The sequence below is a fragment of the Eumetopias jubatus genome, unplaced genomic scaffold (genome assembly GCF_037043125.1).
Source record: "Eumetopias jubatus isolate StellerSeaLion01/CBP00866 unplaced genomic scaffold, mEumJub1_p1.0 scaffold_17, whole genome shotgun sequence".
Classification (NCBI taxonomy): domain Eukaryota; kingdom Metazoa; phylum Chordata; class Mammalia; order Carnivora; family Otariidae; genus Eumetopias; species Eumetopias jubatus.
The window spans coordinates 61,299,111-61,323,190 of record NW_028274823.1 but is presented as its reverse complement, the minus strand read 5'-3'; the positions used below and the strand labels follow the sequence as shown (position 1 = coordinate 61,323,190).

The 24,080-nt window shown below is 36.8% G+C and overlaps 1 protein-coding gene across 1 annotated transcript in view; it reads right to left on the bottom strand.

The window, feature by feature from the left end:
- CTNNA3 (catenin alpha 3) overlaps positions 1 to 24,080 on the bottom strand; it is a 1,824,697-nt gene that overhangs the window by 337,923 nt on the left and 1,462,694 nt on the right. The window contains exon 12 of the mRNA XM_028109632.2: positions 3,671 to 3,822. Within this exon, the coding sequence (XP_027965433.1) occupies positions 3,671 to 3,822 (152 nt within the window). The remainder of the gene's footprint in view (positions 1 to 3,670; positions 3,823 to 24,080) is intronic.

Sequence of the window (24,080 nt, the reverse complement as noted above, 5' to 3'; positions counted from 1 at the left end):
AGTTTCCCTAGAGGCTGCCTAAGGAACCAGGCATGAAGGCACAGAGATGATGGGCCCCTGGACTCTCCTTCATGGTTTCAAGTACGGGAGCTCTTTTTTTTTTTATCTGTTTAATTTATTTATTTAGGCCTTAAAGTGTGTTTGAAGGAAGAATAGCTCCACCTCAAAATTCAGAAAACATTCTTACAAACCATACACTTACCAGTATGTTCTCAGTTGGGTGGAACATCAGCTTCTAAGGTCTCTTAACACTAAGGTCCTTAACTGGAGCTATCTGGCAGAGATTTCAGTCAGATGAAGGGCCAATATAATTCAATATTTTGTTTAGTAATCTAGATGAAGGAACTGAGATTATAACCTCATGTTTCTAATTGATGCTAATTTAGGTACAGTCACAACCAAATGGCTAACAAACACATGAAAACATGTTCAACATCACCAGCCATCAGGGAAATACAAATCAAAACCACAATGAAATAACACCTTACACCAGTTAGAATGGCCAAACTTAACAAGACAGGAAACAACAAGTATTGGCAAGGTTGTGGAGAAAGGGGAACCCTCTTACACTGTTGGTAGGAATGCAAGTTGGTACAGTCACTCTGGAAAACAGTACGGAGTTTCCTTGAGACAATAAAAATAGAGCTACCCTACAACCCAACTATTGCACTACTAGGTATTTACCCCAAAGATACAGATGTAGTAAAAAGAAAGGGCACATGCACCTCAATGTTCATAGCAGCGATGTCCACAATAGCCAAATTGTGGAAGGAACCAAGATGCCCTTCAACAGACAAATGGATAAAGATGTGGTTCATATATACAATGGAATATTACTCAGCCATCAGAAAGGATGAATAGCTACAATGTGCATCAACACGGATGGAAATGGAGGGGGTTATGCTAAGTGAAATAAGTTAAGCAGAGAAAGACAATTATCATATGGTTTCACTCATATGAGGAACATAAGGAATAGAGCGGAGGACCACAGGGGAAGGGAAGGAAAACTGAATGGGAAGAAATCAGAGAGGGAGACAAACCATGAGAGACCCTGGACTCCAGGAAACAAACTGAGAGTTACAGAAGGTAGGGGGTGGGGGAATGGCATAACCAGATGATGGGTATTAAGGAGGGCATGCGTTGGGATGAGCACTGGGTATTATAAGCAACTAATGAATCACTGAACACTACATCAAAAATTTGTGTTGTACTATACGCTGGCTAATTAAACATAATAAAAAATTTAAAAATGAAAAAAAGCAACCTGATATATTATATGAAGAATCATTTAGAAATATAATAAAGTTTAATATGATAAGGATTTATGACCAAGAGCAAATATATCAAATCAAAATGGAGAAGAATATACAGGCAACAATAGTGTAAAAAAGAAAAAGAAAAAGAAATTGTCTATCCAACAATCTTGGTATTTAAGAGGGGAAAACATAAGTTCATAGCAGTTGGCTGTATTATTGGCAACATAAGAACAAGTTTTCCACTTTATTTGACTTTGGACAGGCCCTACTTAGAGTATGCTTTTTGATAGTCTCATTTGAGAATTTTGTTGAAAAGTTAAATAGGACTAGTAAAGAACACAAAATAGTAAATTATTCCTATGAGGAAAAGTTAAAAGAAATTGAAGTATGTACCTTGAAAAAGAGATGACTATAGGGAAAAATTACTGCCCTCTAAGGCTATTAAGTAATTACAATAAATTGTTCTCTTGCCCTACAGAGGACTGCTGGATATGAGAGATAGATAGAAATAATGGCAAGATAATGTGATTTGCTATAAGTAAGCTATTTTGATAATAAGGAAACTTTTTAAAACTAAAACATACAAATGGGAGATATTACAAGACTTTAAATCCATAGATAGATTTTTCAGAAAAAAAAAAATGCATTTCCTACCCTGGTTCACCTATGCTATTTCACTGGTTTAATCTTCGTATATATCCACCCAGGGATACTGGAAATGCAGGTGTTTTACTCTGGAAAGTCTACTTCCTGAAATTCATGTGTCTTCACTCGATGTTTCTCTCCTGATTCTACCTATCTTCTCAGTTTTGGATTATTAGCAGTCTGCTAGTCCACTAGTCCACATGGGTAAGGTTTAAAATCCTTTTTAGAAGAAGAAAATATTTGAAAAGGTACTTTGCAGCTCAGACATAGTACTGGTACAGTGCCACAGCACTCAATCACATATGAACAAATATTTCGTGGATGCTTGCAAATATATATGTGGAAGTTTCTCTCTTACATATTATTGGCTTGCTTTCAGGTTTTCCCATGCTCTGAAGTGCTAGATCCTATATCTTGACACCTTTAGCCTTTCTCTTAGAATTTCTTTCATAAGCATCCATTGCCCTGCCAGTGTCTTCAATTTTTGTTGGCTTTTTTCCTTACAAGATCCCCAAATGACTCCATTTTTATATACTGCTCTGTGTAACCTAACTATGACATTCAAGCCCGTCAGATACTATCGGTGCTCACTCCATATATCCTCAGAACTTCTAGTTCCATCTTTAGAGATTCACTAACAGTTAAATGTAGAGGCTTTCAAATTAAACACTCTTCATACTTAACAAATTACACTCACCATTCCTACTGAATCTTCTTATTGCAAGCACCTGCCACTCTGCCTGAGGGTTGCCTTTTTGGCCACAAGAGCTTGAATGACCCAAGCAGGAGGCTTTAATAACACTCTGAGGAGGGGTAAGCTTTAATCAAGGATGAATAGGTAGATATATTGGGTTTTGTTCACCTCAGGTAAGGTAATTCTGAGGTGTATTCCATAGTATCGCCCAGATTTTCTAGCAGGATTGAGCCCTGGTTGCCAGTAGTCATGCACAATTCCATCTTGCTGGCTTACTTCCCCTCCCTGCCTCACTTTTTCTGTCTTACTTTCTCTTAAATAGACTAATGGTAGCAGATCTGCCTTCAGTTGAACCCATTCCAAGATAAAATATCCCCATATCTTTACATGGGCATTTTCCAGAAAGCCTCCAGTTTTTCAAATAAAATTTGAATAAACACCCCGCATTAATATTTGAGTGAAAACAAATAATCCTGGTCTCTGTGCATGCAGTAGACCCACAATAAATGGCTCATTTTCACCCTTATGAAGATGGCATATATTTCCCCCAAACAGACAATTCCCAGACTGGGACAGTTCAAGTGTTTGTTGTTCGTGTCAGCTCCATATGGGATTTCTTACAGAACAGTCTGAGTCTCTAATCCACTATGAGAAGGTTTGACCATAGAAACACCCTGTTTTAGACACATTTTTCCTACCAATTTCAATACAGTGATGAGAAAGATCCTTTCCTTTCCATTCAAGAAAAGAGAGCAAATTACTTTATGTATTTTCCTTTGGCTCCTGATCATGCTATGTGACACTTCAGTGAATTCTGCACACAAGGAATCCTATCATTTCTGCACACATAGCAGTTAAATGTGCTCATTTGCATAAGTTATAACCAAATACATAAGTGAAAGTGTTGTTTGTGACAGTAGATTTGACTTCAGGGATATGTATGAATTTCTAAAATTCTAGTGGATTTCAGCATTGACATTATGAAATAGAAATAAAATATTTCTTGCAATCATTCCAAGCATTCCAGATGGTGAGAAGCATTGCAATAATTCAATGGAAAGCAAAGCAAACTTACCCGAATCATCATGACTGAACATCTGATATCATGAATTGTGTCATAGATCTTCTTTGAGATGTCCACAAATTGATCATCATCAAATACATCCAAAGAGTTTTTACTTAAGGCTTCTAAGGCAACATTCACTTGTGTTACAAACTCAGGAATTGCTGTTAAAATTAATAAGAAAGAAAAGACTGTACTGTTTGTATTTTCTGATTTCTGGAGTTTCATAAAAATATAGACATATTTTTAAATAAATATTTGGTTAATAGAATTTTAATTATTTTTTCCTGTAAAGAAACAAAACATTTTGGCAGGCAATTTTATATCTCTGAAAAGTAAAGGGAATAAAAGACAATAAAATACTTTTTTATAGAAATGTTTTAAAAGATTATCTTTCTCCTTCATGTCATTTTTATTTCCACCCAAGGCTGGAACCATGTAATCATTTCTCATCCTATTTAATATAAGCCACAAGAATTACCAAAAAGAATTGGTGCATTAACAACTGAAATTATAAACATAAAGATATTTAAAGAAAGAAAGCATTTGAGTTACAAATTTAAGAAATTTAAAGGTAATAATTCTATCTCATAGATATAATAAAAACACCATAAACTTTCTTTCGTTAAGATGTTTTCCCCATCATCAAAGAGATTAATGGGGGAGGAGTGTTCCAAGATGGTGGTGTAGGAAGACCCTGAATTCATTTCCTCTCATGGATACACCAAATCTATAGCTATATGTGGAATAATTCCCACTGAAAAAGAACTGAAAATTAGCTAAACAGCTCTCTCTACAACAAAGGATAAAAGGACTACATCAAGACAAGTAGGAGAGGCAGAGATGCAGTCTCTCCAAAATCCTACCCACACAATAGGGAGGAAATATCATGGGTCTAGAGCTTCTCTCTAAGGAATGAGGAGTCTGTGCTCCATGTCAGGCATCCTATCCTTTACGATCTGCACTAGACAGATGAAACCCCCAAAACATCTAGCTTTAGAAACCAATGGGGCTTATATTCAGGGAACCCAGGGGATTGTAGAATATCAGATACTACTTTTGAGGGGCTAGCACATGGACTCACTCATCCCAGGACCCAGTACAAAGGCAGAAGTTTGAGAGATGTTTAAAGATGAGTGAAGGAGATTTATTTGCTAATCCTAAAACATTTGCCAGAGGCACAGGAACAAGATGGGGTGTTCTTTTGGGATGGAGGTGCTGATAACACCATATTTATATTCTCTCTCTAACTTGCTAGTCCCGGTGGGTGTGGGTGAACACAGCCTCACTAAAGCCAAGGGTGTGCCCACCCAAGCACTCTTCTCCAGCATTGCTTAAGCTGCAGATGTACCCTGTCCCCACACTCTTTCCTGGCCTCACTAAAGCCATAGGCTTTACATCCTTCTTTGGCCTCACCAAGCTTACAGATATCTCCAGAAGGGAGCTTATACACTCATCTGAACTCCAATTATCGCAACCATCAACCAGGGGCTACTCTAGATCTCCTAGCCTGCAAGTCAGCTGGGTATACAACTGTGGTTCCACAGGACTATATATGTTTACATACATTAAAGCTGCTGCCTAAGGATTTTGCTTCCAAGCAGCTGAAACTAGGTGCTGACTGAGATCACTCTCTTTGGTACACTGACAGGTGTTGGCACATCCTCAATAATTGTAACCTACCAAGAATAAATAAGCCAAAACAAAACCACCACCACCAACAACAACAAAGTCAGGTTGCTTAGACAATCATAAAGGTTCAAGAGACAACCAAAGCTTGGGCAATGTTGAGCTCCTACACAAAGCCACTCCTTCAATACTGAGAGAAGTCACTGTTTCATATAATACATAGAAACAAACACAAAGGTGCTGCAAAATGGGGAAATAGAGGAATATGTTTCAAACAAAAAAAAAAAACAAAACCTCAGAAAAAGACCTTAATGAAACAGAGATAAGTAATCTACCTGATAAAGAGTTCAAAGTAATGGTCAGAGATGCTTACCGAATTCATAAAGATAAAGAAGAATGAATGAACATGGTGAAAACTTCAACAAAGACATAGAAAATATAAGAATGTACCAAACAGAGATCACAGAGCTGAAAAATACAGTAATTGTACTGAAAGACTATACTAGAAGATTTCAGCAGTAGACTTGAGGAAGGACAAGAATAGATCAGTAATCTGAAAGATGGGTCAGTAGAGCTCACCTAAAGACTGCAGCAAAATACATCAATAAATAAAATAAAATAAGTGAAAATAGCTTAAGAGATCTGTGAGACAACATCAAACAGAAAAATATTTGCATTACAGTGGTCCCAGAAGGAAAAGAGAGAGAGAGAAAGGGGCAGAAAATGAATTTGAAGAAATAGTATTTGAAAACTTACCAATCTTGGGGAAGGAAAGAGATATCCAGGTCTAGGAAACAATAAGAATTCCAAAGAAGATAAATCCAAAAATATCAATACCAAGATACATTATAGGTAAAATGTCAGAAGTTAAAGATTAAGGAAGAATCTTAAAAGCGGCAAGAGAAAAACAACTTGTTATATACAAGGGAATTCCCCATATGACTATCAACTGGTTTTTCAGCAGAAACATTGCAGGCCAGAAGGAAATAGAATTATACATTCAAAGTGCTGAAAGGGAAAAACTTCCCACCAAGAATATTCTACCCAGCAAGGTTATCACTCAGAATTGATGGATAGATACAGAGTTTTCCAGGTTGGCAAAAGCTAAAGGATTCATCAACATCAAACCAGCATTATAATGTTAAAAGTACTTCTTGAAGCAGGAAAGAAAGGTCATTAACTAACAACAAGAAAACATATGAAAGTAAAAATCTCACTGGTGAAGGTGAGTATATAGTAAAGGTAGTAAGTCAACCACTTATAAAGTTAGTGTGAAGGTTAAAAGACAAAAGTAGTAAATTTAACTATACAGTAATTAGTTAAGGGATTACAAAATTTAAAAAATGTAAAATAGGACATCAAAAACATAATTTGTTGGTCAGGGGGGTAAAAATGCAGAGGTTTAAAATGCATTCAACTTTAAGTTTCTATCAATTTAAAATATGTGAACCTTATGGTAACCTCAGAGTAGAAACCTGTATTAGCTACATTAAAGATAAAGATTAAGGAATGTAAACAAAACATGAAAGAAAGTCACCAAACCACAAGGGAAGAGAGCAAGAGAAGAAAGGAATGGAGAGGAACTACAGAAACAGCCACAAAACAATTAACCACATGGCAATAAGTACATACTTATCAATAATTAAATGTTAATGAAGTAAATTCTCCAATCAAATAGTGGCTAAATGGATGAAAAAAACAATACATCTTTATATTACCTACAAGACACTAAATACAAACTGAAGGATAAACAGAGTAAAAGTTAAGAGATGGAAAAATGGAAACAAAGTATTCGATGCAAATGGAAACAAAAAGAAAGCTGGTATAGCTATACTGGTATCAGACAAAATAGACTTCAAAACAAAGACTGTAACAGAAGACAAAAAAAAAAGGATGTTACATAAAGACAAAGAAGTCAATCCAACAAGAGGATATAATATTTATAAATATTTATGCACCATCATAGGAACACCTAAATATATAAAGCAAATATTAACAAACTTCAAGGGAGACATTGACAGCAATACATTAATGTAAGGGACTTTAATGGCCCTACTTACATCAATGGATAAGCCATCCAGACAAAAAAATTAATTAAAAAAAAAAACACAGCTTTAGGGGCACCTGGGTGGCTCAGTTGGTTAAGCAACTGCCTTCAGCTCAGGTCATGATCCTGGAGTCCTTGGATCGAGTTCCGCATCAGGCGCCCTCCTCAGCGGGGAGTCTGCTTCTCCCTCTGACCCTCCCCTCTCTCATGCTCTCTCTCTCTCTCTCTCTCTCTCTCATTCTTTCTCTCTCAAATAAATAAATAAAATCTTAAAAAAAAAAAACAGCTTTAAGCAACACATTAGACCAGGTGGACCTTATCATAGATGTATACAGAACATTCTATCCAATAGCAGAACATATACATTCTTCTGGTGTGCACATGGAACATTCTTTAGGATGGATCACATGATAGGCTACAAAACAAGTTTCAATAAAATTAAGAAGAATGAAATCATATTAATCATCTTTTTTGACACCATGATATGAAACTAGAAGTCAATTACAGGAGGAAAACTGGGAAAATCATAAATATGTGGATATTAAACAACATGCCACAGAACAACCAATGAATTAATGAAGAAATCAAAGGGCAAATTTAAAACAATACACTGAGATTATGAAATAAAAATATAAAAATCCAAAATCTAGCAGATAAATTACATTAATAAAAATCACAATCATCTCCACTGATACACAAAAAGAATTTGATAAAATTCAACATTTATTTATCATAAAACTCTCCACAAAATGGGTATAGACAGGACATGCATCAACATAATAAAGGCCATGTATGAAAACCCCACAGCAAACATCATACTCAATGATGAAAAGCTGAAGATCATAATAAGACATGGATGCCCACTCTCAGCACTTTTACTCAACATATTCAAAATCCTAGCCAGATAAGAACAAGAAATAAAAGGCATCCAAGATGGTAAGGAAGAAGTAAAACTGTCATTCTTTGCAGATGACATGATACCATACATAGAAAATCCTAGTCTCCACCAAAAACTGTTAAAACTAATAAATGAATTCCATAAAGTTGTAGGATACAAAACTCAAGGACACAAAACCAATACACAAAAATCTGTTGCATTTCTACATATTAATAATGAATTATCAGAAAGAAAAATTCAGAAAACAATCCCATTTATAATTACACCACAAAGAATAAAATGCCTAGGAATAAATTTAATCAAGGACATGAAAGACTTGTATGCTGACAACTACAAGGCACTGATGAAAGAAATTTAAGATGACACAAATAAATGGAAAGATAATCCAAACTCATGAATTATAAGAATTAATACTGTTAAAATGTCCATACTTCCCAAAGTAATCTATAAATACAATGAAATTCCTATCAAAATTTCAGTGGCATTTTTCATGAACTAGAACAAAGAATTCCAAAATTTGGAACCACAAAAGACCCTGAGTGGCCAAATGATCTTGAGAAAAAAGAACAAAGTGTAGGGTATCACACTTCATGACTTCAACTGTACTACACAGTTAATCATGAAAAGAGTATGGTATTGGCATAAAACAGACACATAGACCAATTGTACAGAATAGAGAGCCCAGAAATAAACTCACACATATATGTTCAATTAATTTACAACAAAGAAGCCAATAATACAAAATGGGAAAATGACAATCTTTTTAATAAATGGTGCTGGCAAAACTGGACAGCTACATGCAAAAGAATGGAACCAGACCACTCTCTTACACCATACACAAAGTTTATTCAAAATGGATTCAAGACTTGAATGTAAGAAAACCATAAAATTCCTAAAGAAAACATAGGCAGAACAGAAGAAGTCATCAGAATTCCCTAAGATGGAGGTGGAGTAGGAGGACCCTAGGCTCATCTTGTCCCATAAATACAACTAGATAACTATCAAATCATCCTAAATAACCCAGAAATTGGTCTGAAGACTGACGGAACACATTCCACAACTAAAGGGCGAGAGGAGGCCACACTGAAGAAGGTAGAATTACAGGGATATGATTCAGGGGACAAACAGACTGTGGCTGCTGTGGAGGCGAGGGAGCCCTGGTCCTGTGGAGAAGGCTGAAAGAGAGAGGAACAGAGGGAAACACACAAGGAGAATGTTTTCCCAAAGCCATTGGCTTGGCTTGGAAAATGAGAAGGGCTGAATTTCTTAAGTTCTTGCAGCCAACAGGGCTTAAAGCCTGGAGTTTTAAAGGTCAGCAGGCTTGGCTGGGATAGAGTCCTGAGAGCACTGCCCTGCTCCCGGAGAGAAGGCAGGCAAACAACCCCAGGGCAGACAGTGACGAAACAGTGATCTGAAGAACGCTTGGAGCACAGAGTGGGGAGGTTATTCACTCAGAGTGTCTGGGAGTGGGAGCATTCACAGAGATGCCTCTCTGGGAACAGGATAGCTGGCCAGGCCCATTTCCCTCCCCCATCTCTCAGCATAAACACAGAATTACCAGCAGGAGGCAGAGCAGCACTGGCTGCCTAACTTACTTATACCAAGCCCCACTCCCCTGTCCTCTGGTGGGACTGCTCTTCTCAGTCAAGTTTACCTCAGTCCCAGGGCGGTGGGCCCCTCTCTCAGAAGACCAGCACAAGACCCTGCCCATACCATGTGTCCCAACCAGAGAATTCTGCAGGGTCTCAGTTCTGATGGAGTTGGTGTCAGGCCTCATCTCACAAGCAGACTAGAGCACACCTAGTTAAAACTCACTACATCTAGGCCAGAGACCAAACACTGCCCACAGTAGGCAAGGAGAGCCTACTGCCCAGGGCCTGGAGCATAGAGTAAACAAAATACAACAGCAGAGCTCACCCAGCACACACCAAGACACTCCCTGAAACTCCAGGCCCTGGGCACTACAGGACCACTTCTTCAGAAGGCCATTACTGGTAGGAGATATAACTGGCTTTTCTAACACAAAGAAGAAGGCAGAGACTTAGACAAAATGCCAAGATGGAGGAATTTATCCCAAATGAAAGAACATGATAAGGCCAGAGATCTAAGTGAAACAAATACAAGTAACATGCCTGATGGAGAATTGAAAGCAACAATCTTAAGGATATTCACTGGGCTTGAGAAAACAATAGAAGATATCAGTGAGACTCTTACAAGAGAGATAAAAAAGTTAAAAAAAAGAATCAGAAAAGAAGAATGCAATAAACAAGATTGGAAAAAGGCTTGATGCAATGAACAGCAGGCTGGAGAAAGCAGAGGAATGAATTAGTGACACAGAAAATAAAATCATGAAAAATAATGAAGCTGAACAAAAGACGGAAAGAAGAATTATGCAACATGAGAATAGACTTAGAGAAATCAGTGACTCTATCAAACATAATAACATTCATATTATAGGAGTCCCACAAGAAGAGAAAATAAAGGGGGCAGAAGGTTTATTTGAGGAAATTGTAGCTGAAATTATAGCTCCCTAATCTGGGGAAGGAAAGAGACATCCAAATCCAGGAGGCATAGAGAACTCCCATCAAAATCAACAAAAGCAGACTAATACCAAGACATATTGTGATTTAAATTTGCAAAATATAGTGATAAAGAAAAAAAAATCTTAAAAGTATCAAGACAAAAGAAGTCCTTAATTTACAAGGAAAGACCCATAAGGCTAGCTGGAGGTTTCTCAACAGAAACTTGGCAAGCCCGAAGAGAGTGGCATGATATATTCAAAGTGTTGAAGGGGAAAAATCTATAGCCAAGAATACTCTATCCAGCAAGGCTATAGTTCAGAATAGAAGATCAAGAGTTTCCCAGACAAACAAAAACTGAAGGAGTTTGCGACCACCAAACCAGCTCTGCAAGAAATATTAAAGGGATTCTTTGAGTGCAAAGAAGAGACCAAATTGACAAAGACAAGAAAGGAACAGAGAAAATCTCCAGAAACTATGATAAAACAAGTAGATATATGGGATAAGCACATATCTATCAATAATTACTTTGTATGTAAATGGACAAAATGTTCCAATCAAAAGACATCAGGTGTCAGAATGGATTAAAAAAAACAAGACACAGCAGATAGCCTCTCCTCTGTGGTCCTGCCTGCCACTCCCTTGCCATGTGTTCAATAAATTTCTACCTCTTTAAACAAAAACAAAAGCAAGACTCATCTATATGCTGTTTATAAGAGACTCATTTTAGATCTAAAGAAACTTGCAGATTGAAAGTGAGGGGGTGGAGAAATATTTATCATGCAAATGGATGACAAAAAAAAATCAGAGTAGCAATACTTATAACGGAATAACTAAAACTTTTTGTTCTTGTATTGTTTTTATACTGCTTTGGTAACCAGGTAACATGACCTCATGGAATGACGTTGAATATGTTCCCTCTATTCCACTATTGAAAGGTTTTGATAAAGACAGTCATTAATTATTCATGTTTGGTAGAATTCACCAATGAAATCATGTAGTTTTTGGGCCTTTCTGTGCTGGGAAATTTCTGATTCTTAATTCAACTTTTATTCTTGTTATTGGTCTAAAAGACTTCCTATTTCTTGGATTCAGGATTCAGGATTCAATCTTGGTAATGTGCATTTTTAGGAATTATCTGCTTTTTTTATTTTCTAAGTTATCTGATTTGTTAATATACAATTATTTATAGTAATTGTTATCACACTATGTATTTCTGTGGTTATCTATTCTATTGTTTTCTCTTCCATCTCTCATTTTGGTTTCTGAGTCTTCCCTCTTTCTTTTTTTTTTGTTTCTTAGATAATGTAGTTAAAGCATTGCTAATTTTGTTTATATTTTTGGAAAAACTGGTCATTACACTTTTTTTTAATTATGTTCTGTTAATCACCATATATTACATCATTAGTTTTTGATGTAGTGTTCCATGATTCATTATTTGCATATAACACCCAGTGCTCCATGCAGAATGTGCCCTCTTTAATACCCATCACCAGGCTAACCCATCCTCCCAGCCCCCTCCCCTTTAGAACCCTCAGTTAGTTTTTCAGAGTCCATCATCTCTCATGGTTCATCTCCCCCTCCAATTCCCCCCTTCATTCTTCCCCTCCTGCTAACTTCTTCATCTTTTTTTTTTTTAACATATAATGTATTTTTTGTTTCAGAGGTACAGATCTGTGATCAACAGTCTTGCACACTTCTTAGCACTCACCATAGCACATACCCTCCCCAATGTCTATCACCCAGCTGCCTCATGCCTCCCACCCCCCCCGACTCCAGCAACCCTCAGTTTGTTTCCTGAAATTAAGAATTCCTTATATCGATGAGGTCATATGATATATGTCTTTCTCTGATTCACTTATTTCAGTCAGCATAATGCCTCCAGTTCCATCCACGTCATTGCAAATGGCAAGATTACACTCCTTTTGATGGCTGCATAATATTCCATTGTATGTATGTGTATGTGTATGTGTGTGTGTATATATATATATATATATATACATCTTCTTTATCCATTCTTCTGTCGATGGACATCTTGGTCCTTTCCCGGTTTGTCTATTGTGGACATTTCCGCTATAAACATCGGGGTGCATGTACCCCTGCGGATCCCTACATTTGTATCTTTGGGGTGAAGAACCAGTAGTGCAATTGCTGGATCGTAGGGTAGCTCTATTTTCAACTTTTTGAAGAACCTCTCTACTGTTTTCCAGTGTGGCTGCATGAGCTTGCATTCCTACCAACAGTGGAGGAGGGTTCCCTTTCTCCACATCCTTGCCAACATCTGTCATTTCCTGACTTGTTAATTTTAGCCATTCTGACTGGTGTGAGGTGATATTTCATTGAGGTTTTGATTTGGAATTCCCTGAGGCAGGGCAATGTGGAGTACATTTTCATGTGTCTGTTGGCCATTTGGATGTCTTCTTTGGAAAAATGTCTGTTGATGTCTTCTGCCCATTTCTTGATTGGGTCATTTGTTCTTTGGGTATTGAGTTTAAGGACTTCTTTATAGATTTTGGATACTAGCCCTTTATCTAATATGTCATTTGCAAATATCTTCTCCCATTCTTTCTGTTTTCTTTTGGTTTTGTTGACTATTTCTTTTGCTGTGCGAAAGCTTTTTATCTTGATGAAGTCCCAATAGTTCCTTTTTGCCCTTGCTTCCCTTGCCTTTGGCGATGTTTCTAAGAAGACGTTGCTGCAGCTAAGTTCAAAGAGATTGCTGCCCGAGTTCTCCTTCAGGATTTTGATGGACTCCTGTCTTTCATTGAGGTCTTTCAACCATTTTGAGGCTATTTTTGTGTGTCGTGTAAGGAAATGGTCAAGTTTCATTCTTCTGCATGTGACTGTCCAATTTTCCCAACACCATTTGTTGAAGAGACTGTCTTTGTTCCATTGGACATTCTTTCCTGCTTTGTCGAAGATTAGTTGACCATAGAGTTGAAGGTCCCTTTCTGGCCTCTCTATTCTGTTCCATTGATCTATCTGTCCATTTTTGTGCCAGTACCACACTGTATTGATGATGACAGCTTTGTAATAGAGCTGGAAGTCCAGAATTGTGATGCTGCCAGATTTGCTTTTCTTTCTCAACATTCCTCTGACTATTCAGGGTCTTTTCTGGTTCCATACAAATTTTAGGATTATTTGTTCCATTTCTTTGAAAAACTGGATGGTATTTTGATGGGGATTGCATTGAATGTGTAGATTGCTCTAGGTAACATTGACATCTTCACAATATATGTTCTTCCAATCCATGAGCATGGAACGTTTTTCCATTTCTTTGTGCCTTCCTCCATTTCTTTCATGGGTATTTTATAGTTTTCTGAGTACAGGTTCCTTGCCTCTTTGGTTAGATTTATTCCTAGGTATCTTATGGTTTTGGGTGCAATTGTAAATGGGATCGACTCCTTAATTTCTCTTTCTTCTGTCTTGTGGTTCGTGTATAGGAATACCACTGATTTCTGTGCATTGATTCTATAACCTGCCACTTTACTGAATTCCTGTATGAATTCTAGCAGTTTTGGGGTGGAATCTTTTGGGTTTTCCACATAAAGTATCATATCATTTGCAAAGAGTGAGAGTTTGACTTCTTTGTCGATTTGGATGCATTTGATTCTTTTTGTTGTCTGATTGCGGTGGCTAGGACTTCTAATATTTGTTGAATAGCAGTGGTGATAGTGGACATCCCTGCCATGTTGCCGACCTTAGGGGGAAAGCTCTCAGTTTTTCCCCATTGAGAATGATATTCACTGTGGGTTTTTCATAGATGGCTTTTATGATATTGAGGTATGTACCATCTATCCCTATAGTCTGAAGAGTTTTGATCAAGAAACGATGATGTACTCTGTCAAATGCTTTTTCTGCATCCATGGAGAGGATCATATGGTTCTTGTTCTCTCTTTAATTAATGTACTGTATCACATTGATTGATTTGTAGATGTTCAACCAACCTTGCAGCCCAGGGATAAATCCCACTTGGTCGTGGTGAATACTCCTTTTAATGTACTATTGTATCCTATTGGCTAGTGTTTTGGTGAGAATTTGTGCATCCAGGTTTATCAGGGATATTGGTCTGTAATCCTCCTCTTAGATGGGGTCCTTGTCTGGTTTGGGGATCAAGGTAATGGTGGCCTCATAAAACGAATTTGGAAGTTTTCCTTCAATTTCTATTTTTTGGAACAGTTTCAGAAGAATAGGTATTAATTCTTCTTTAAATTTTTGGTAGAATTCCCCTGGGAAGCCATCTGGCCCTGGGGTTTTGTTTTTTGTGAGATTTTTGATGACTGCTTCAATTTTCTTAATGGTTATAATTCTGTTCAGGTTTTCTATTTCTTCCTGGTTCAGTTTTGGTAGTTGATATATCTCTAGGAATGCATCCATTTCTTCCAGATTATCTAATTTGCTGGTGTAGAGTTGCTCATAATATGTTCTTATAATTGTTTGTATATCTTTGCTGTTGATTGTGATCTCTCCTCTTTCATTCATGATTTTGTTTATTTGTGTCACTTCTCTTTTCTTTTTGATAAGTCTGGCCAGGAGTTTATCAATCTTGTTAATTCTTTCAAAGAACCAGCTCCTAGTTTCGTGGATCTGTTCTACTGTTCTTTCGGTTTCTAGTTCATTGATTTCTGCTCTGATCTTTATTATTTCTCTTTTCCTGATGGGTTTAGGCTTTATTTGCTGTTCTTTCTCCAGCTCCTTTAGCTGTAGGGTGAGGTTGTGTATTTGAGACCTTTCTTGTTTCTTGAGAAAGGCTTGTATTGCTATATACTTTCATATTAGGACTGCCTTTGCTGTATCCCAAAGATTTTGAACTGTTGTATTTACATTTTCATTGGTTTCCATGAATTTTTTTAATTCTTCTTTATTTTCCTGGTTGACCCATTCATTCTTTAGTAGGATGCTCTTTAGCCTCCATGTATTTGAGTTCTTTCTGATTTTCCTCTTGTGATTGAGTTCTAGTTTCAAAGGACTGTAGTCCACAAATATGCAGGGAATGATCTCAATCTTTTGGTACCGGTTGAGACCTGATTTGTGACCTAAGATGTGATCTATTCTGGAGAATGTTCCCTGGGCACTAGAGAAGAATTTGTATTCTGTTGCTTTGGGATGGAATGTTCTGAATATGTCTGTGAAGTCCATTTGGTCCACTGTGTCTTTAAAGTCTTTATTTCCTTGTTGATCTTTTGCTTAGATATTCTGTCCATTTCAGTGAGGTGGGTGTTAATGTCCCCCACTATTATTGTGTTGTTGTTGATGTGTTTCTTTCCTTTTGTTATCAGTTGACCTATATAATTGGCTGCTCCCATGTTAGGGGCATAGATATTTACAATTTTTAGATCTTCTTGTTGGACAGACCCTTTAAGTGGGATATAGTGTCCTTGCTCATCTCTTATTACAGTCTTTGGTTTAAAATCTAATTTGTTTGATATAAGGATTGCCATCCCCACTTTCTTTTGGAGTCCATTAGCATGGTAAATGGTTTTCTACCCCTTCACTTTCAATCTGTGGGTGTCTTTGGGTCTAGAATGAGTCTCTTGCAGACAGCATATTGATGGGTCTTGTTTTTTAATCAAATCTGATAGCCTGTGTCTTTTGATTGGGGCATTTAGCCCATTTACATTCAGGGTAACTATTGAAAGATATGAATTTAGTGCCATTGTATTGCCTATAAGGTGACTGTTACTGTATACTCTCTGTGTTCCTTTCTGGTCTATGCTGCTTTAGGCTCTCTCTTTGCTTAAAGGACCCCTTTCAATATTTCTTGGAGGGCTGGTTTCGTGTTTGCAAATTCCTTTAGCTTTTGTTTGTCCTGGAAGCTTTTTGTGTTTCCTTCTATTTTCAATGATAGCCTAGCTGGATATAGTATTCTTGGCTGCATATTTTTCTCGTTTAGTGCTCTGAAGATATCATGCCAGTCCTTTCTGACCTGCCAGGTCTCTGTGGATAGATCTGTTGCCAATCTAATGTTTCTACCATTGTAGGTTACATATCTCTTCTCCCGAACTGCTTTCAGGATTTACTCTTTGTCTCTGAGACTCGTAAGTTTTACTATTAGATGTTCGGGTGTTGACCTATTTTTATTTATTTTGAGAGGGGTTCTCTGTGCCTCCTGGATTTTGATGCTTGTTTCCTTCCCCACATTAGGAAAGTTCTCTGCTATAATTTGCACCAATATACCCTCTGCCCCTCTCTCTTTCTTCTTCTGGAATCCCAATTTTTCTCTTGTTGTTTTGTCTTATGCTATCACTTATCTCTCGAAATCTGCCCTCGTGATCCAGTGGTTGTTTATCCCTATTTTTCTCAGCTTCTTTATTTTCCATCATTTGGTCTTCTATATCACTAATTCTCTCTTCTGCCTCATTTATCCTAGCAGTTAGAGCCTCCATTTTTGTTGCACCTCATAAATAGTCCTTTTGATTTTGACTTGGTTAGATTTTAGTTCTTTTATTTCTCCAGAAAGGGTTTCTCTAATAATTTCTATGCTTTTTTCAAGCCCAGCTAGTATCTTTAAAATCATCATTCTGAACTCTAGTTCTGTCATCATACTAATGTCTGTATTGATTAGGTCCTTGGCAGTCATTACTGCCTCTTTTTCTTTTTGTTGAGGTGATTTTTTCCATCTTTTCATTTTGTCCTGAGGAGAATAGATGAATGAGAGAACAAAATGCTAACAGGGTAACAATGTCCCCAGAAAATATACTCTAAAGAAATCAGAAAAAACCTGAAACTGGGGGAAAAGAAAGGGAAAGAAAGAAAAAAAGAAAAAGATAAAGATAAAAACAAACAAAACAAAAACAGAATATGATCAAATATGATCAGGCTAGTGCATAGATCAGTGTCACACACTAGATTTTGGGCCTATTTTTGTCTGTTAGAAGAAAGTGTCTCTCAAAATTTTAAAGAAAGGGAAACTTATATATGTACAAAAATAAGGGTTAATATGATGAAGGGATGGAAAATGACTGTAAAGATGAAAATTATAAAAGATTTTATAGAAGGAATTGATAAGAAGTTCGTTGAAAAAAGAAATAAGACGATTTTTTAATAAAAGGGAAAAAAAGGGAGAGAATGTGATCAGGCAGGAGACTAGAACAAAGCCATACACTAGTGATTTAGGGTATATTTTGATCTGTTATAAGAAACTGTATTTCAAAATTTTAAAGAGAAAACAACTTATATATATATGCCAAAGATAAGGGTAACTACTATGAAGGGATAGAATATGACTCTAAAAATGAAAAATAAAAAATGTTTTTTTAAAAAAGGTATTGATAAGATGTTGGTTGAAAAGGGAAAAATTAAAAAAATATATAATTAAATAAAGTAACTTTGAAAGACTAAAGAATCATGGGAAAAAAGCCATGAATTCTATGTGCAGTATTCCCCTAGCACTGGAGTTCTGCTGTTCTCATTGACTGCTAAACTTGGTCTTGGCTGGATGTTCTTGCTGATCTTCTGGGGGAGGGCCTGTTGCTGTGGTTCCCAAAAGTCTTTGCTGGAGGCAGAACTGCCCCGCCCTTGCTGGTTCGGGCTTAGTAATCCGCCCAGGTTTGCTCTCGGGAGCTTTTGTTCCCTGCAAGCTTTCCATGCAGCTTTGGAGGACAAGAGTGAAAATGGCGGCCTCCCAATCTCCGCCCCAGAGGAGCTGAGAACTCTGTGTCCTGCTCCTCAGTGCGCCCCCAGAGAAAATCAGTCAATCACTCCTGTCTCCCCAGTCTCTGGCCGCACTCCGTACTCACCCGGCCTGTGACCGAGCGTTTCTATCTCTGGCACAAGATCCCGTGTGGAGTCTCTAAACCCAGCAGATCCCTGTGGTGCGCTCCCGCGCCGCTCCTCCCGGGGGATGAAGGGGAGTCTCCCCAATTCTGCCACTTGTTGGGTCCCTGCTGGAGGAGCAGTGGCCTGACTGGGCCGTGAATCACAGTTTATGGCCACCCCAAGCTGAGAGCCCGCGCCTCGGCTCCGTCTCTGCAGCCGGCTTCCCTGCTCTGATACCTGGGAGCTCTGCCGCACTCAGGCACTCCCGGTCTTTCTGTGACCCCCAGGGTCCTGAGACCACACTGTCCCATGAGGGTTCTACCCCAGCTTAGCCACTGGAGCGTCGTCCCTCAGGAGCCGACTTCTAAAAGTTCCGATTTTGGGCTCCGCGGCTCTATCACTTGCCAGAAGCGGCCGACGGAGGCCTCCTCCCCTGCCATCTATCCTCCCAAATATCGCCTCGGATTCACTTCTCCGCACATCCTACCTTCCAGAAAGTGGTCGCTTTTCTGTTCAGAGAGTTTTTGCTATTCTTTTCTTCGATCTCCTGTTGAGTTCGTAGGTGTTCAGAATGGTTTGATCCCTATCCAGCTCAATTCCTGGGACCAGATGAAATCCAGGTCTCCTACTCCTCTGCCATCTTGCTCCACCCCCCAAAACTGGTCATTACTCTTAATGTTATGTTATTCTTTATCCTGGTCTCTATTTTATTTGTTTCTGACTTTTCCTTGTCATTTCCTTCCTCTACTATATTTCAGCCAAGTTTCTTCTTTTTCTAGTTCCTTGTGGTATAATGTTATTTATTTGAACTTTTTTTCTTAAACATTTATGGCATAAATTTCACTCTAATATCCACTTTACTGCATCCCATTGGTTTTAGAATTTTGTGTTTTCTTTTTCTTTTGTTTTCAGTAATATTTTGATTTGCCGTTTGCTTTCTTATTTGGCCCAGTGCCTGTGCAGTCGTGTGTTGTCTAATATTTACATATTAAATGTTTAATATTTACCAAAAGAGAAAAAAGAAAACATAGAGAGTAATCTCCTTGTAGTAGTCCTGGCATTGAATTTTTGAATCTGACTCCAAAAGCAAAGCCAACAAAAGAAAAAATAAACAAGTAGGACTACATAAAACTACAAAGCTTCTGCACAGCAAAGGAAATCAATAAAATGGAAAGGAAACCTACTAAATTAGAGAAAATATTTGCAAATGATATTCCTGATAAGGGGTTAATATCCAAACTATATGAAAAACTCATACAACTCAAAACCAAAAAAAAAAAAAAAATCTTATTTAAAAATGGGCAGAGTATTTATCCAAAGAAAATGAGAACACTAATTTGAAAAGATATATGCACCCTTATGTTCATTGCAGTATTATATACAGTAGCTAAGATATGAAAGCAACTTAATTGTCCACTGATATATGCTGGATAAAGAAAATGTGGTGTATATATACAATGGAATATTACTCAGACATAAAAAAAGAATGAAATTTTGTCATTCCCAACAACATAGATGGGCCTGGAGAGTATTATGCTAAGTGAAATGAGTTAGAGATAGACAAATATTTTATGATTTCACTTACATGTGGAATCTATAAAAACAAAACACATGAATGAACAAATCAAAACAAAACTCATAGATACAGAGGACAAATTGGTGGTTATCAGAGGGGAAGATGATTGATGGGTGGGTGAAAAGGGTTATGGTCAATTGTATGATGATGAATGGTAACTAGACTTTTTAGTGTATACAAATATTAAATTATTAGGTTGTATACCTGAAACTAATATATACCAGATTTACCTCAGTAATAATAATAATAATAATAATAATAATAAAACAGGATACTGGCATAAAAACAAACATATAGACCAATGGAATGGAACAGAGAGCCATAAATCTATGCACCTCCAGTTAATTGATTTTTGACAAAGGTGCCAAAAACACACAATGAGGCATGGATACTCTCTTCAATAAATGGTGCTGGGATAACTGGATGTCCAAAAGCAAAAAGATGGAATTAGACCCTTATCTCACACCATATACAAATTCAACATGAATTAAAAACTTGTAAGATTTGAAACCATAAAATTACTAGAAGAAAACAGGGAAACAACTCCCTGATGTTGGTCTTGGCAATGGTTTTTTGGATATGACACTAAAACATGGGTAAGAAAAGTGAAATAGACAGGTGGGATTGAATTAAACTAAAAAAAAAAATACATAAAAAGGAAACAATCAGCAAGGTGGAGAGAACCTATGGAATGGGAGAAAATATTTGCAAACCATACATCTGATAAAGGGTTAATATCCAAAATATATAAAAAATTTGTACAACCCAATTGCAAAAAAAAACAATAATAACCCAATTTAAAAAAATGAACAGAGGAGTTGAATAACATTTTTTCAGGGAAAACATACAGATATCCAATATGTATATGAAAAGGTGCTCAACATCATTAAATATCAGGAAAATACAAATCTATACCTCATACTTGTTACTGTGGTTAATATCAAAAAGACAGAAAATAACAAGTGTTGGTGAGGATGAAGAAAAAAGGAAACTCTTTTACATTGTTAGAAAAATGCCAATTGAGATAGCCACTATAGAAAATAGTATGCATATAAATACAGCATGATCATACTCCTATGTAGAATTTAAATTGTCATAGAAGCAAAGAATAGAATGGTGGTTGCTAATGGCTGGGAGGTAGGGAAAATGAGGAAATGTCGGCCAAAGGATACAAATTTCAGTTACACAGGATGAATAAGTTCTGGAGTTCCAGGGTACAGTATAATAACTATGGTTAATACTACTACCTTGTAGAGTAGTTGAAATTTGCTGAGAGTAGATCTTATGTGTTCTCACTACCAAAAAGAAAAGAAAAAGGTAACCATGTGAGGTGAACATGTTATTTATCTTGATTTTGGTAATCTCTACACAATGTATATCAAAAATTGTGTTGTACATCTTAAATATATATAATTTTTATTTGTCAATTATCTCTAAAGCTGGAAAAAAATTTTTAAAAAACACAAAAAATATAAAGAAATAGGCAATCTTACATGCAAAATGTTTCTAAAATAACACAACATTGAATGAGTCTAAGGATGAATCTATCAATAAGGTCAATCCATAGATCGCCTTTTTTTTTAAGATTTCAAGTTACTCTCAAAAATTTCTCTAAGTTTACTTTTAAGGTTAATGATAGTAACATTCATTAACTCTTCATTAGATTCAAGGCAATTTTCTAATTGTCAGCTGTGATTTAAATCCTAAAACAACCCCTTTATTAACCTGAGTTTAAAATTTAGTTGAATGGTGAAGACAAAGAAAAGTCAGGAATCTTGTCCTGGGTAATTCTGCTAATATATAGCAGGATGGAGATTCCAACTCATACTTCCAGTATGTAGAATCTACACTCTTAACTACTATACTATATTATATTGAGGAAGCCTCTGCCCCATGTGACTACTGCTTTGAGAGTGGAGATGTAGAACATTTCTATCATCATGGAAACTTCTTTTGGATAATAATATTCTTTCTTTTTAAAGATTTATGTTTCAGAGAAAGATAGAGTGGGGTGGGGGGTAGGGGTGAAAGGAGAAGGGGAGAGAAACTTCAGCAGGCCGTGGTGTATGGGCTTGATCTCATGACTCTGAGACATAACCTGGGCTGAAATCAAGTCAGTAGTTTAACCAACTGTGCCACACAGGAACCCCTGTAAAATAATATTCTATAGTAAGATTCCATCACACCACTCTCTCACATTCAGTGAATGGGATATCAAAGGCAATGAAAAAGCTAACTCACACCACCTCGCCTAGGAAAAAAGTCCCAAACCACAGTTCCCATTTATATGGATGTGAATCCCAAAGTACATCTCTAATCTATATCTTTTTCCTGAATCCTAGAACTCTGTATCCAACTGCCCACTGAAAAATTCTATCTGAATCTTTCATAACACCTCAAATTCATCTGGTCTAAACATCCACTAAAGAGAGTTTTTCCGATCTATCAAACAAATGTGCCACAATAATACTTGGATAGTCCCTATCAAAACCTTCGATCTGTTACTACTATCTCTACAATTGTGAAACTACTACCATCATCTTCTTGTGTAGATCTTGGCTAAAAAAGACAAACATAAAATCATGTAAATGTCTGGTTTTCACTACCATGCGAGATAATGTGAGAAAGATTTAGGGTATTTCAAAAAAATACAACATAGCCTTTTCATTATTGCTACGTGATTACATTTTAACTCCTCTAGAGGCCTTTTGCTAATAAACTAATATTAGCTCCAATTAAAATAAAATCTTTCAGAAACGAATGTTTAATTTCTGAAGTACAGATGGAAACTACTACTTTTTCACTCTAACAGCATAAATGAACTATTCAAAGCTGATATGTAATACATTTCTCATTTCATTAGCTTCAACATCAGCTGTGGGTGTGCTTTACTTATACTATGGACATATGGTTGCTTGGATCAGACTAGAAGTGATTTTTTTTTTTAATGCTTTCAGGAAAATACAAAGTGAGTATAATTAAGTAGCCAGTTAATGGTAATTTAGAAGGAACGACAAATGGGCAAACCTGCCTTGAATCCGTAATCTACCTAAGTTTCAAGAAAGTGAGCTTTACACATAATATACCATGATGTTATACAATATTGATCAAAAAAGGAGGGGAGTACCTTAAACAAATTCACTTTAATCAATTGAAATGCCAGGTGGTATAAACTGTTCTGAACTTCGGGGCATAGATTTATTAAACAAAGGTAGCCTTTGGGTCAATACATTTTAAGCTTCAAACTTAACATATCTTGTCTATTTTATACTGCCAAATTCTAAACCAGTTCTGAGTTCTTTAGAGATCTGTACTTTCCCTATTGACTTTACTTACAGTGTACAGCATAATAGCTAACATTTATTGAGTGGTTACTTATCTTGGCACTGTGCTAAGCATTGTATATGCATTGTCACCTGTAATACTCACAGCAGCCCTGTAAGACAGGAAATATTGCTATCCTGATTTTACTGATGAGGAAACTGAAATCATACAGCTAATAAGTGGGAGCTGGCAATTGAGACTGTAGAGCTTGTTCTCTGAGCCACAGTACTGCACTGATTCCTTTTGATAAGTAAAATCCCTGAGGCTTCTGCATTTCAGTGCTCCTGAGTGAATGAATGTTAATTTTCTGGCAATAAGGATAACAACTCTAAAGAGCTGGCTTCGCTTGGGCCTTGAGTCTCTCCATGGTAGTAACCCAAGAATGTTTCATTCCTTCTTAAACCTTGCTGAAATTATGTGCATTTGAAAGTAGGTGAGAGTACATAATTATAGGAATAAATAGGTCAGAAAAGAATTCAGACTTATTAGAGGTAATGACTTAAAATTATGTCACCAAATTATGTTTTCTATCATTTGTAAAACTCAGATTAAAATATTTCTAATTAAATTATCTTTGCAAGTTACTAATGGTAGAGGAATTTGGCTTTGAAAGTTCATATAACACTAAGTCATCATTTCTTTATGCTAAATAACTAAGAAGGAATTAATAA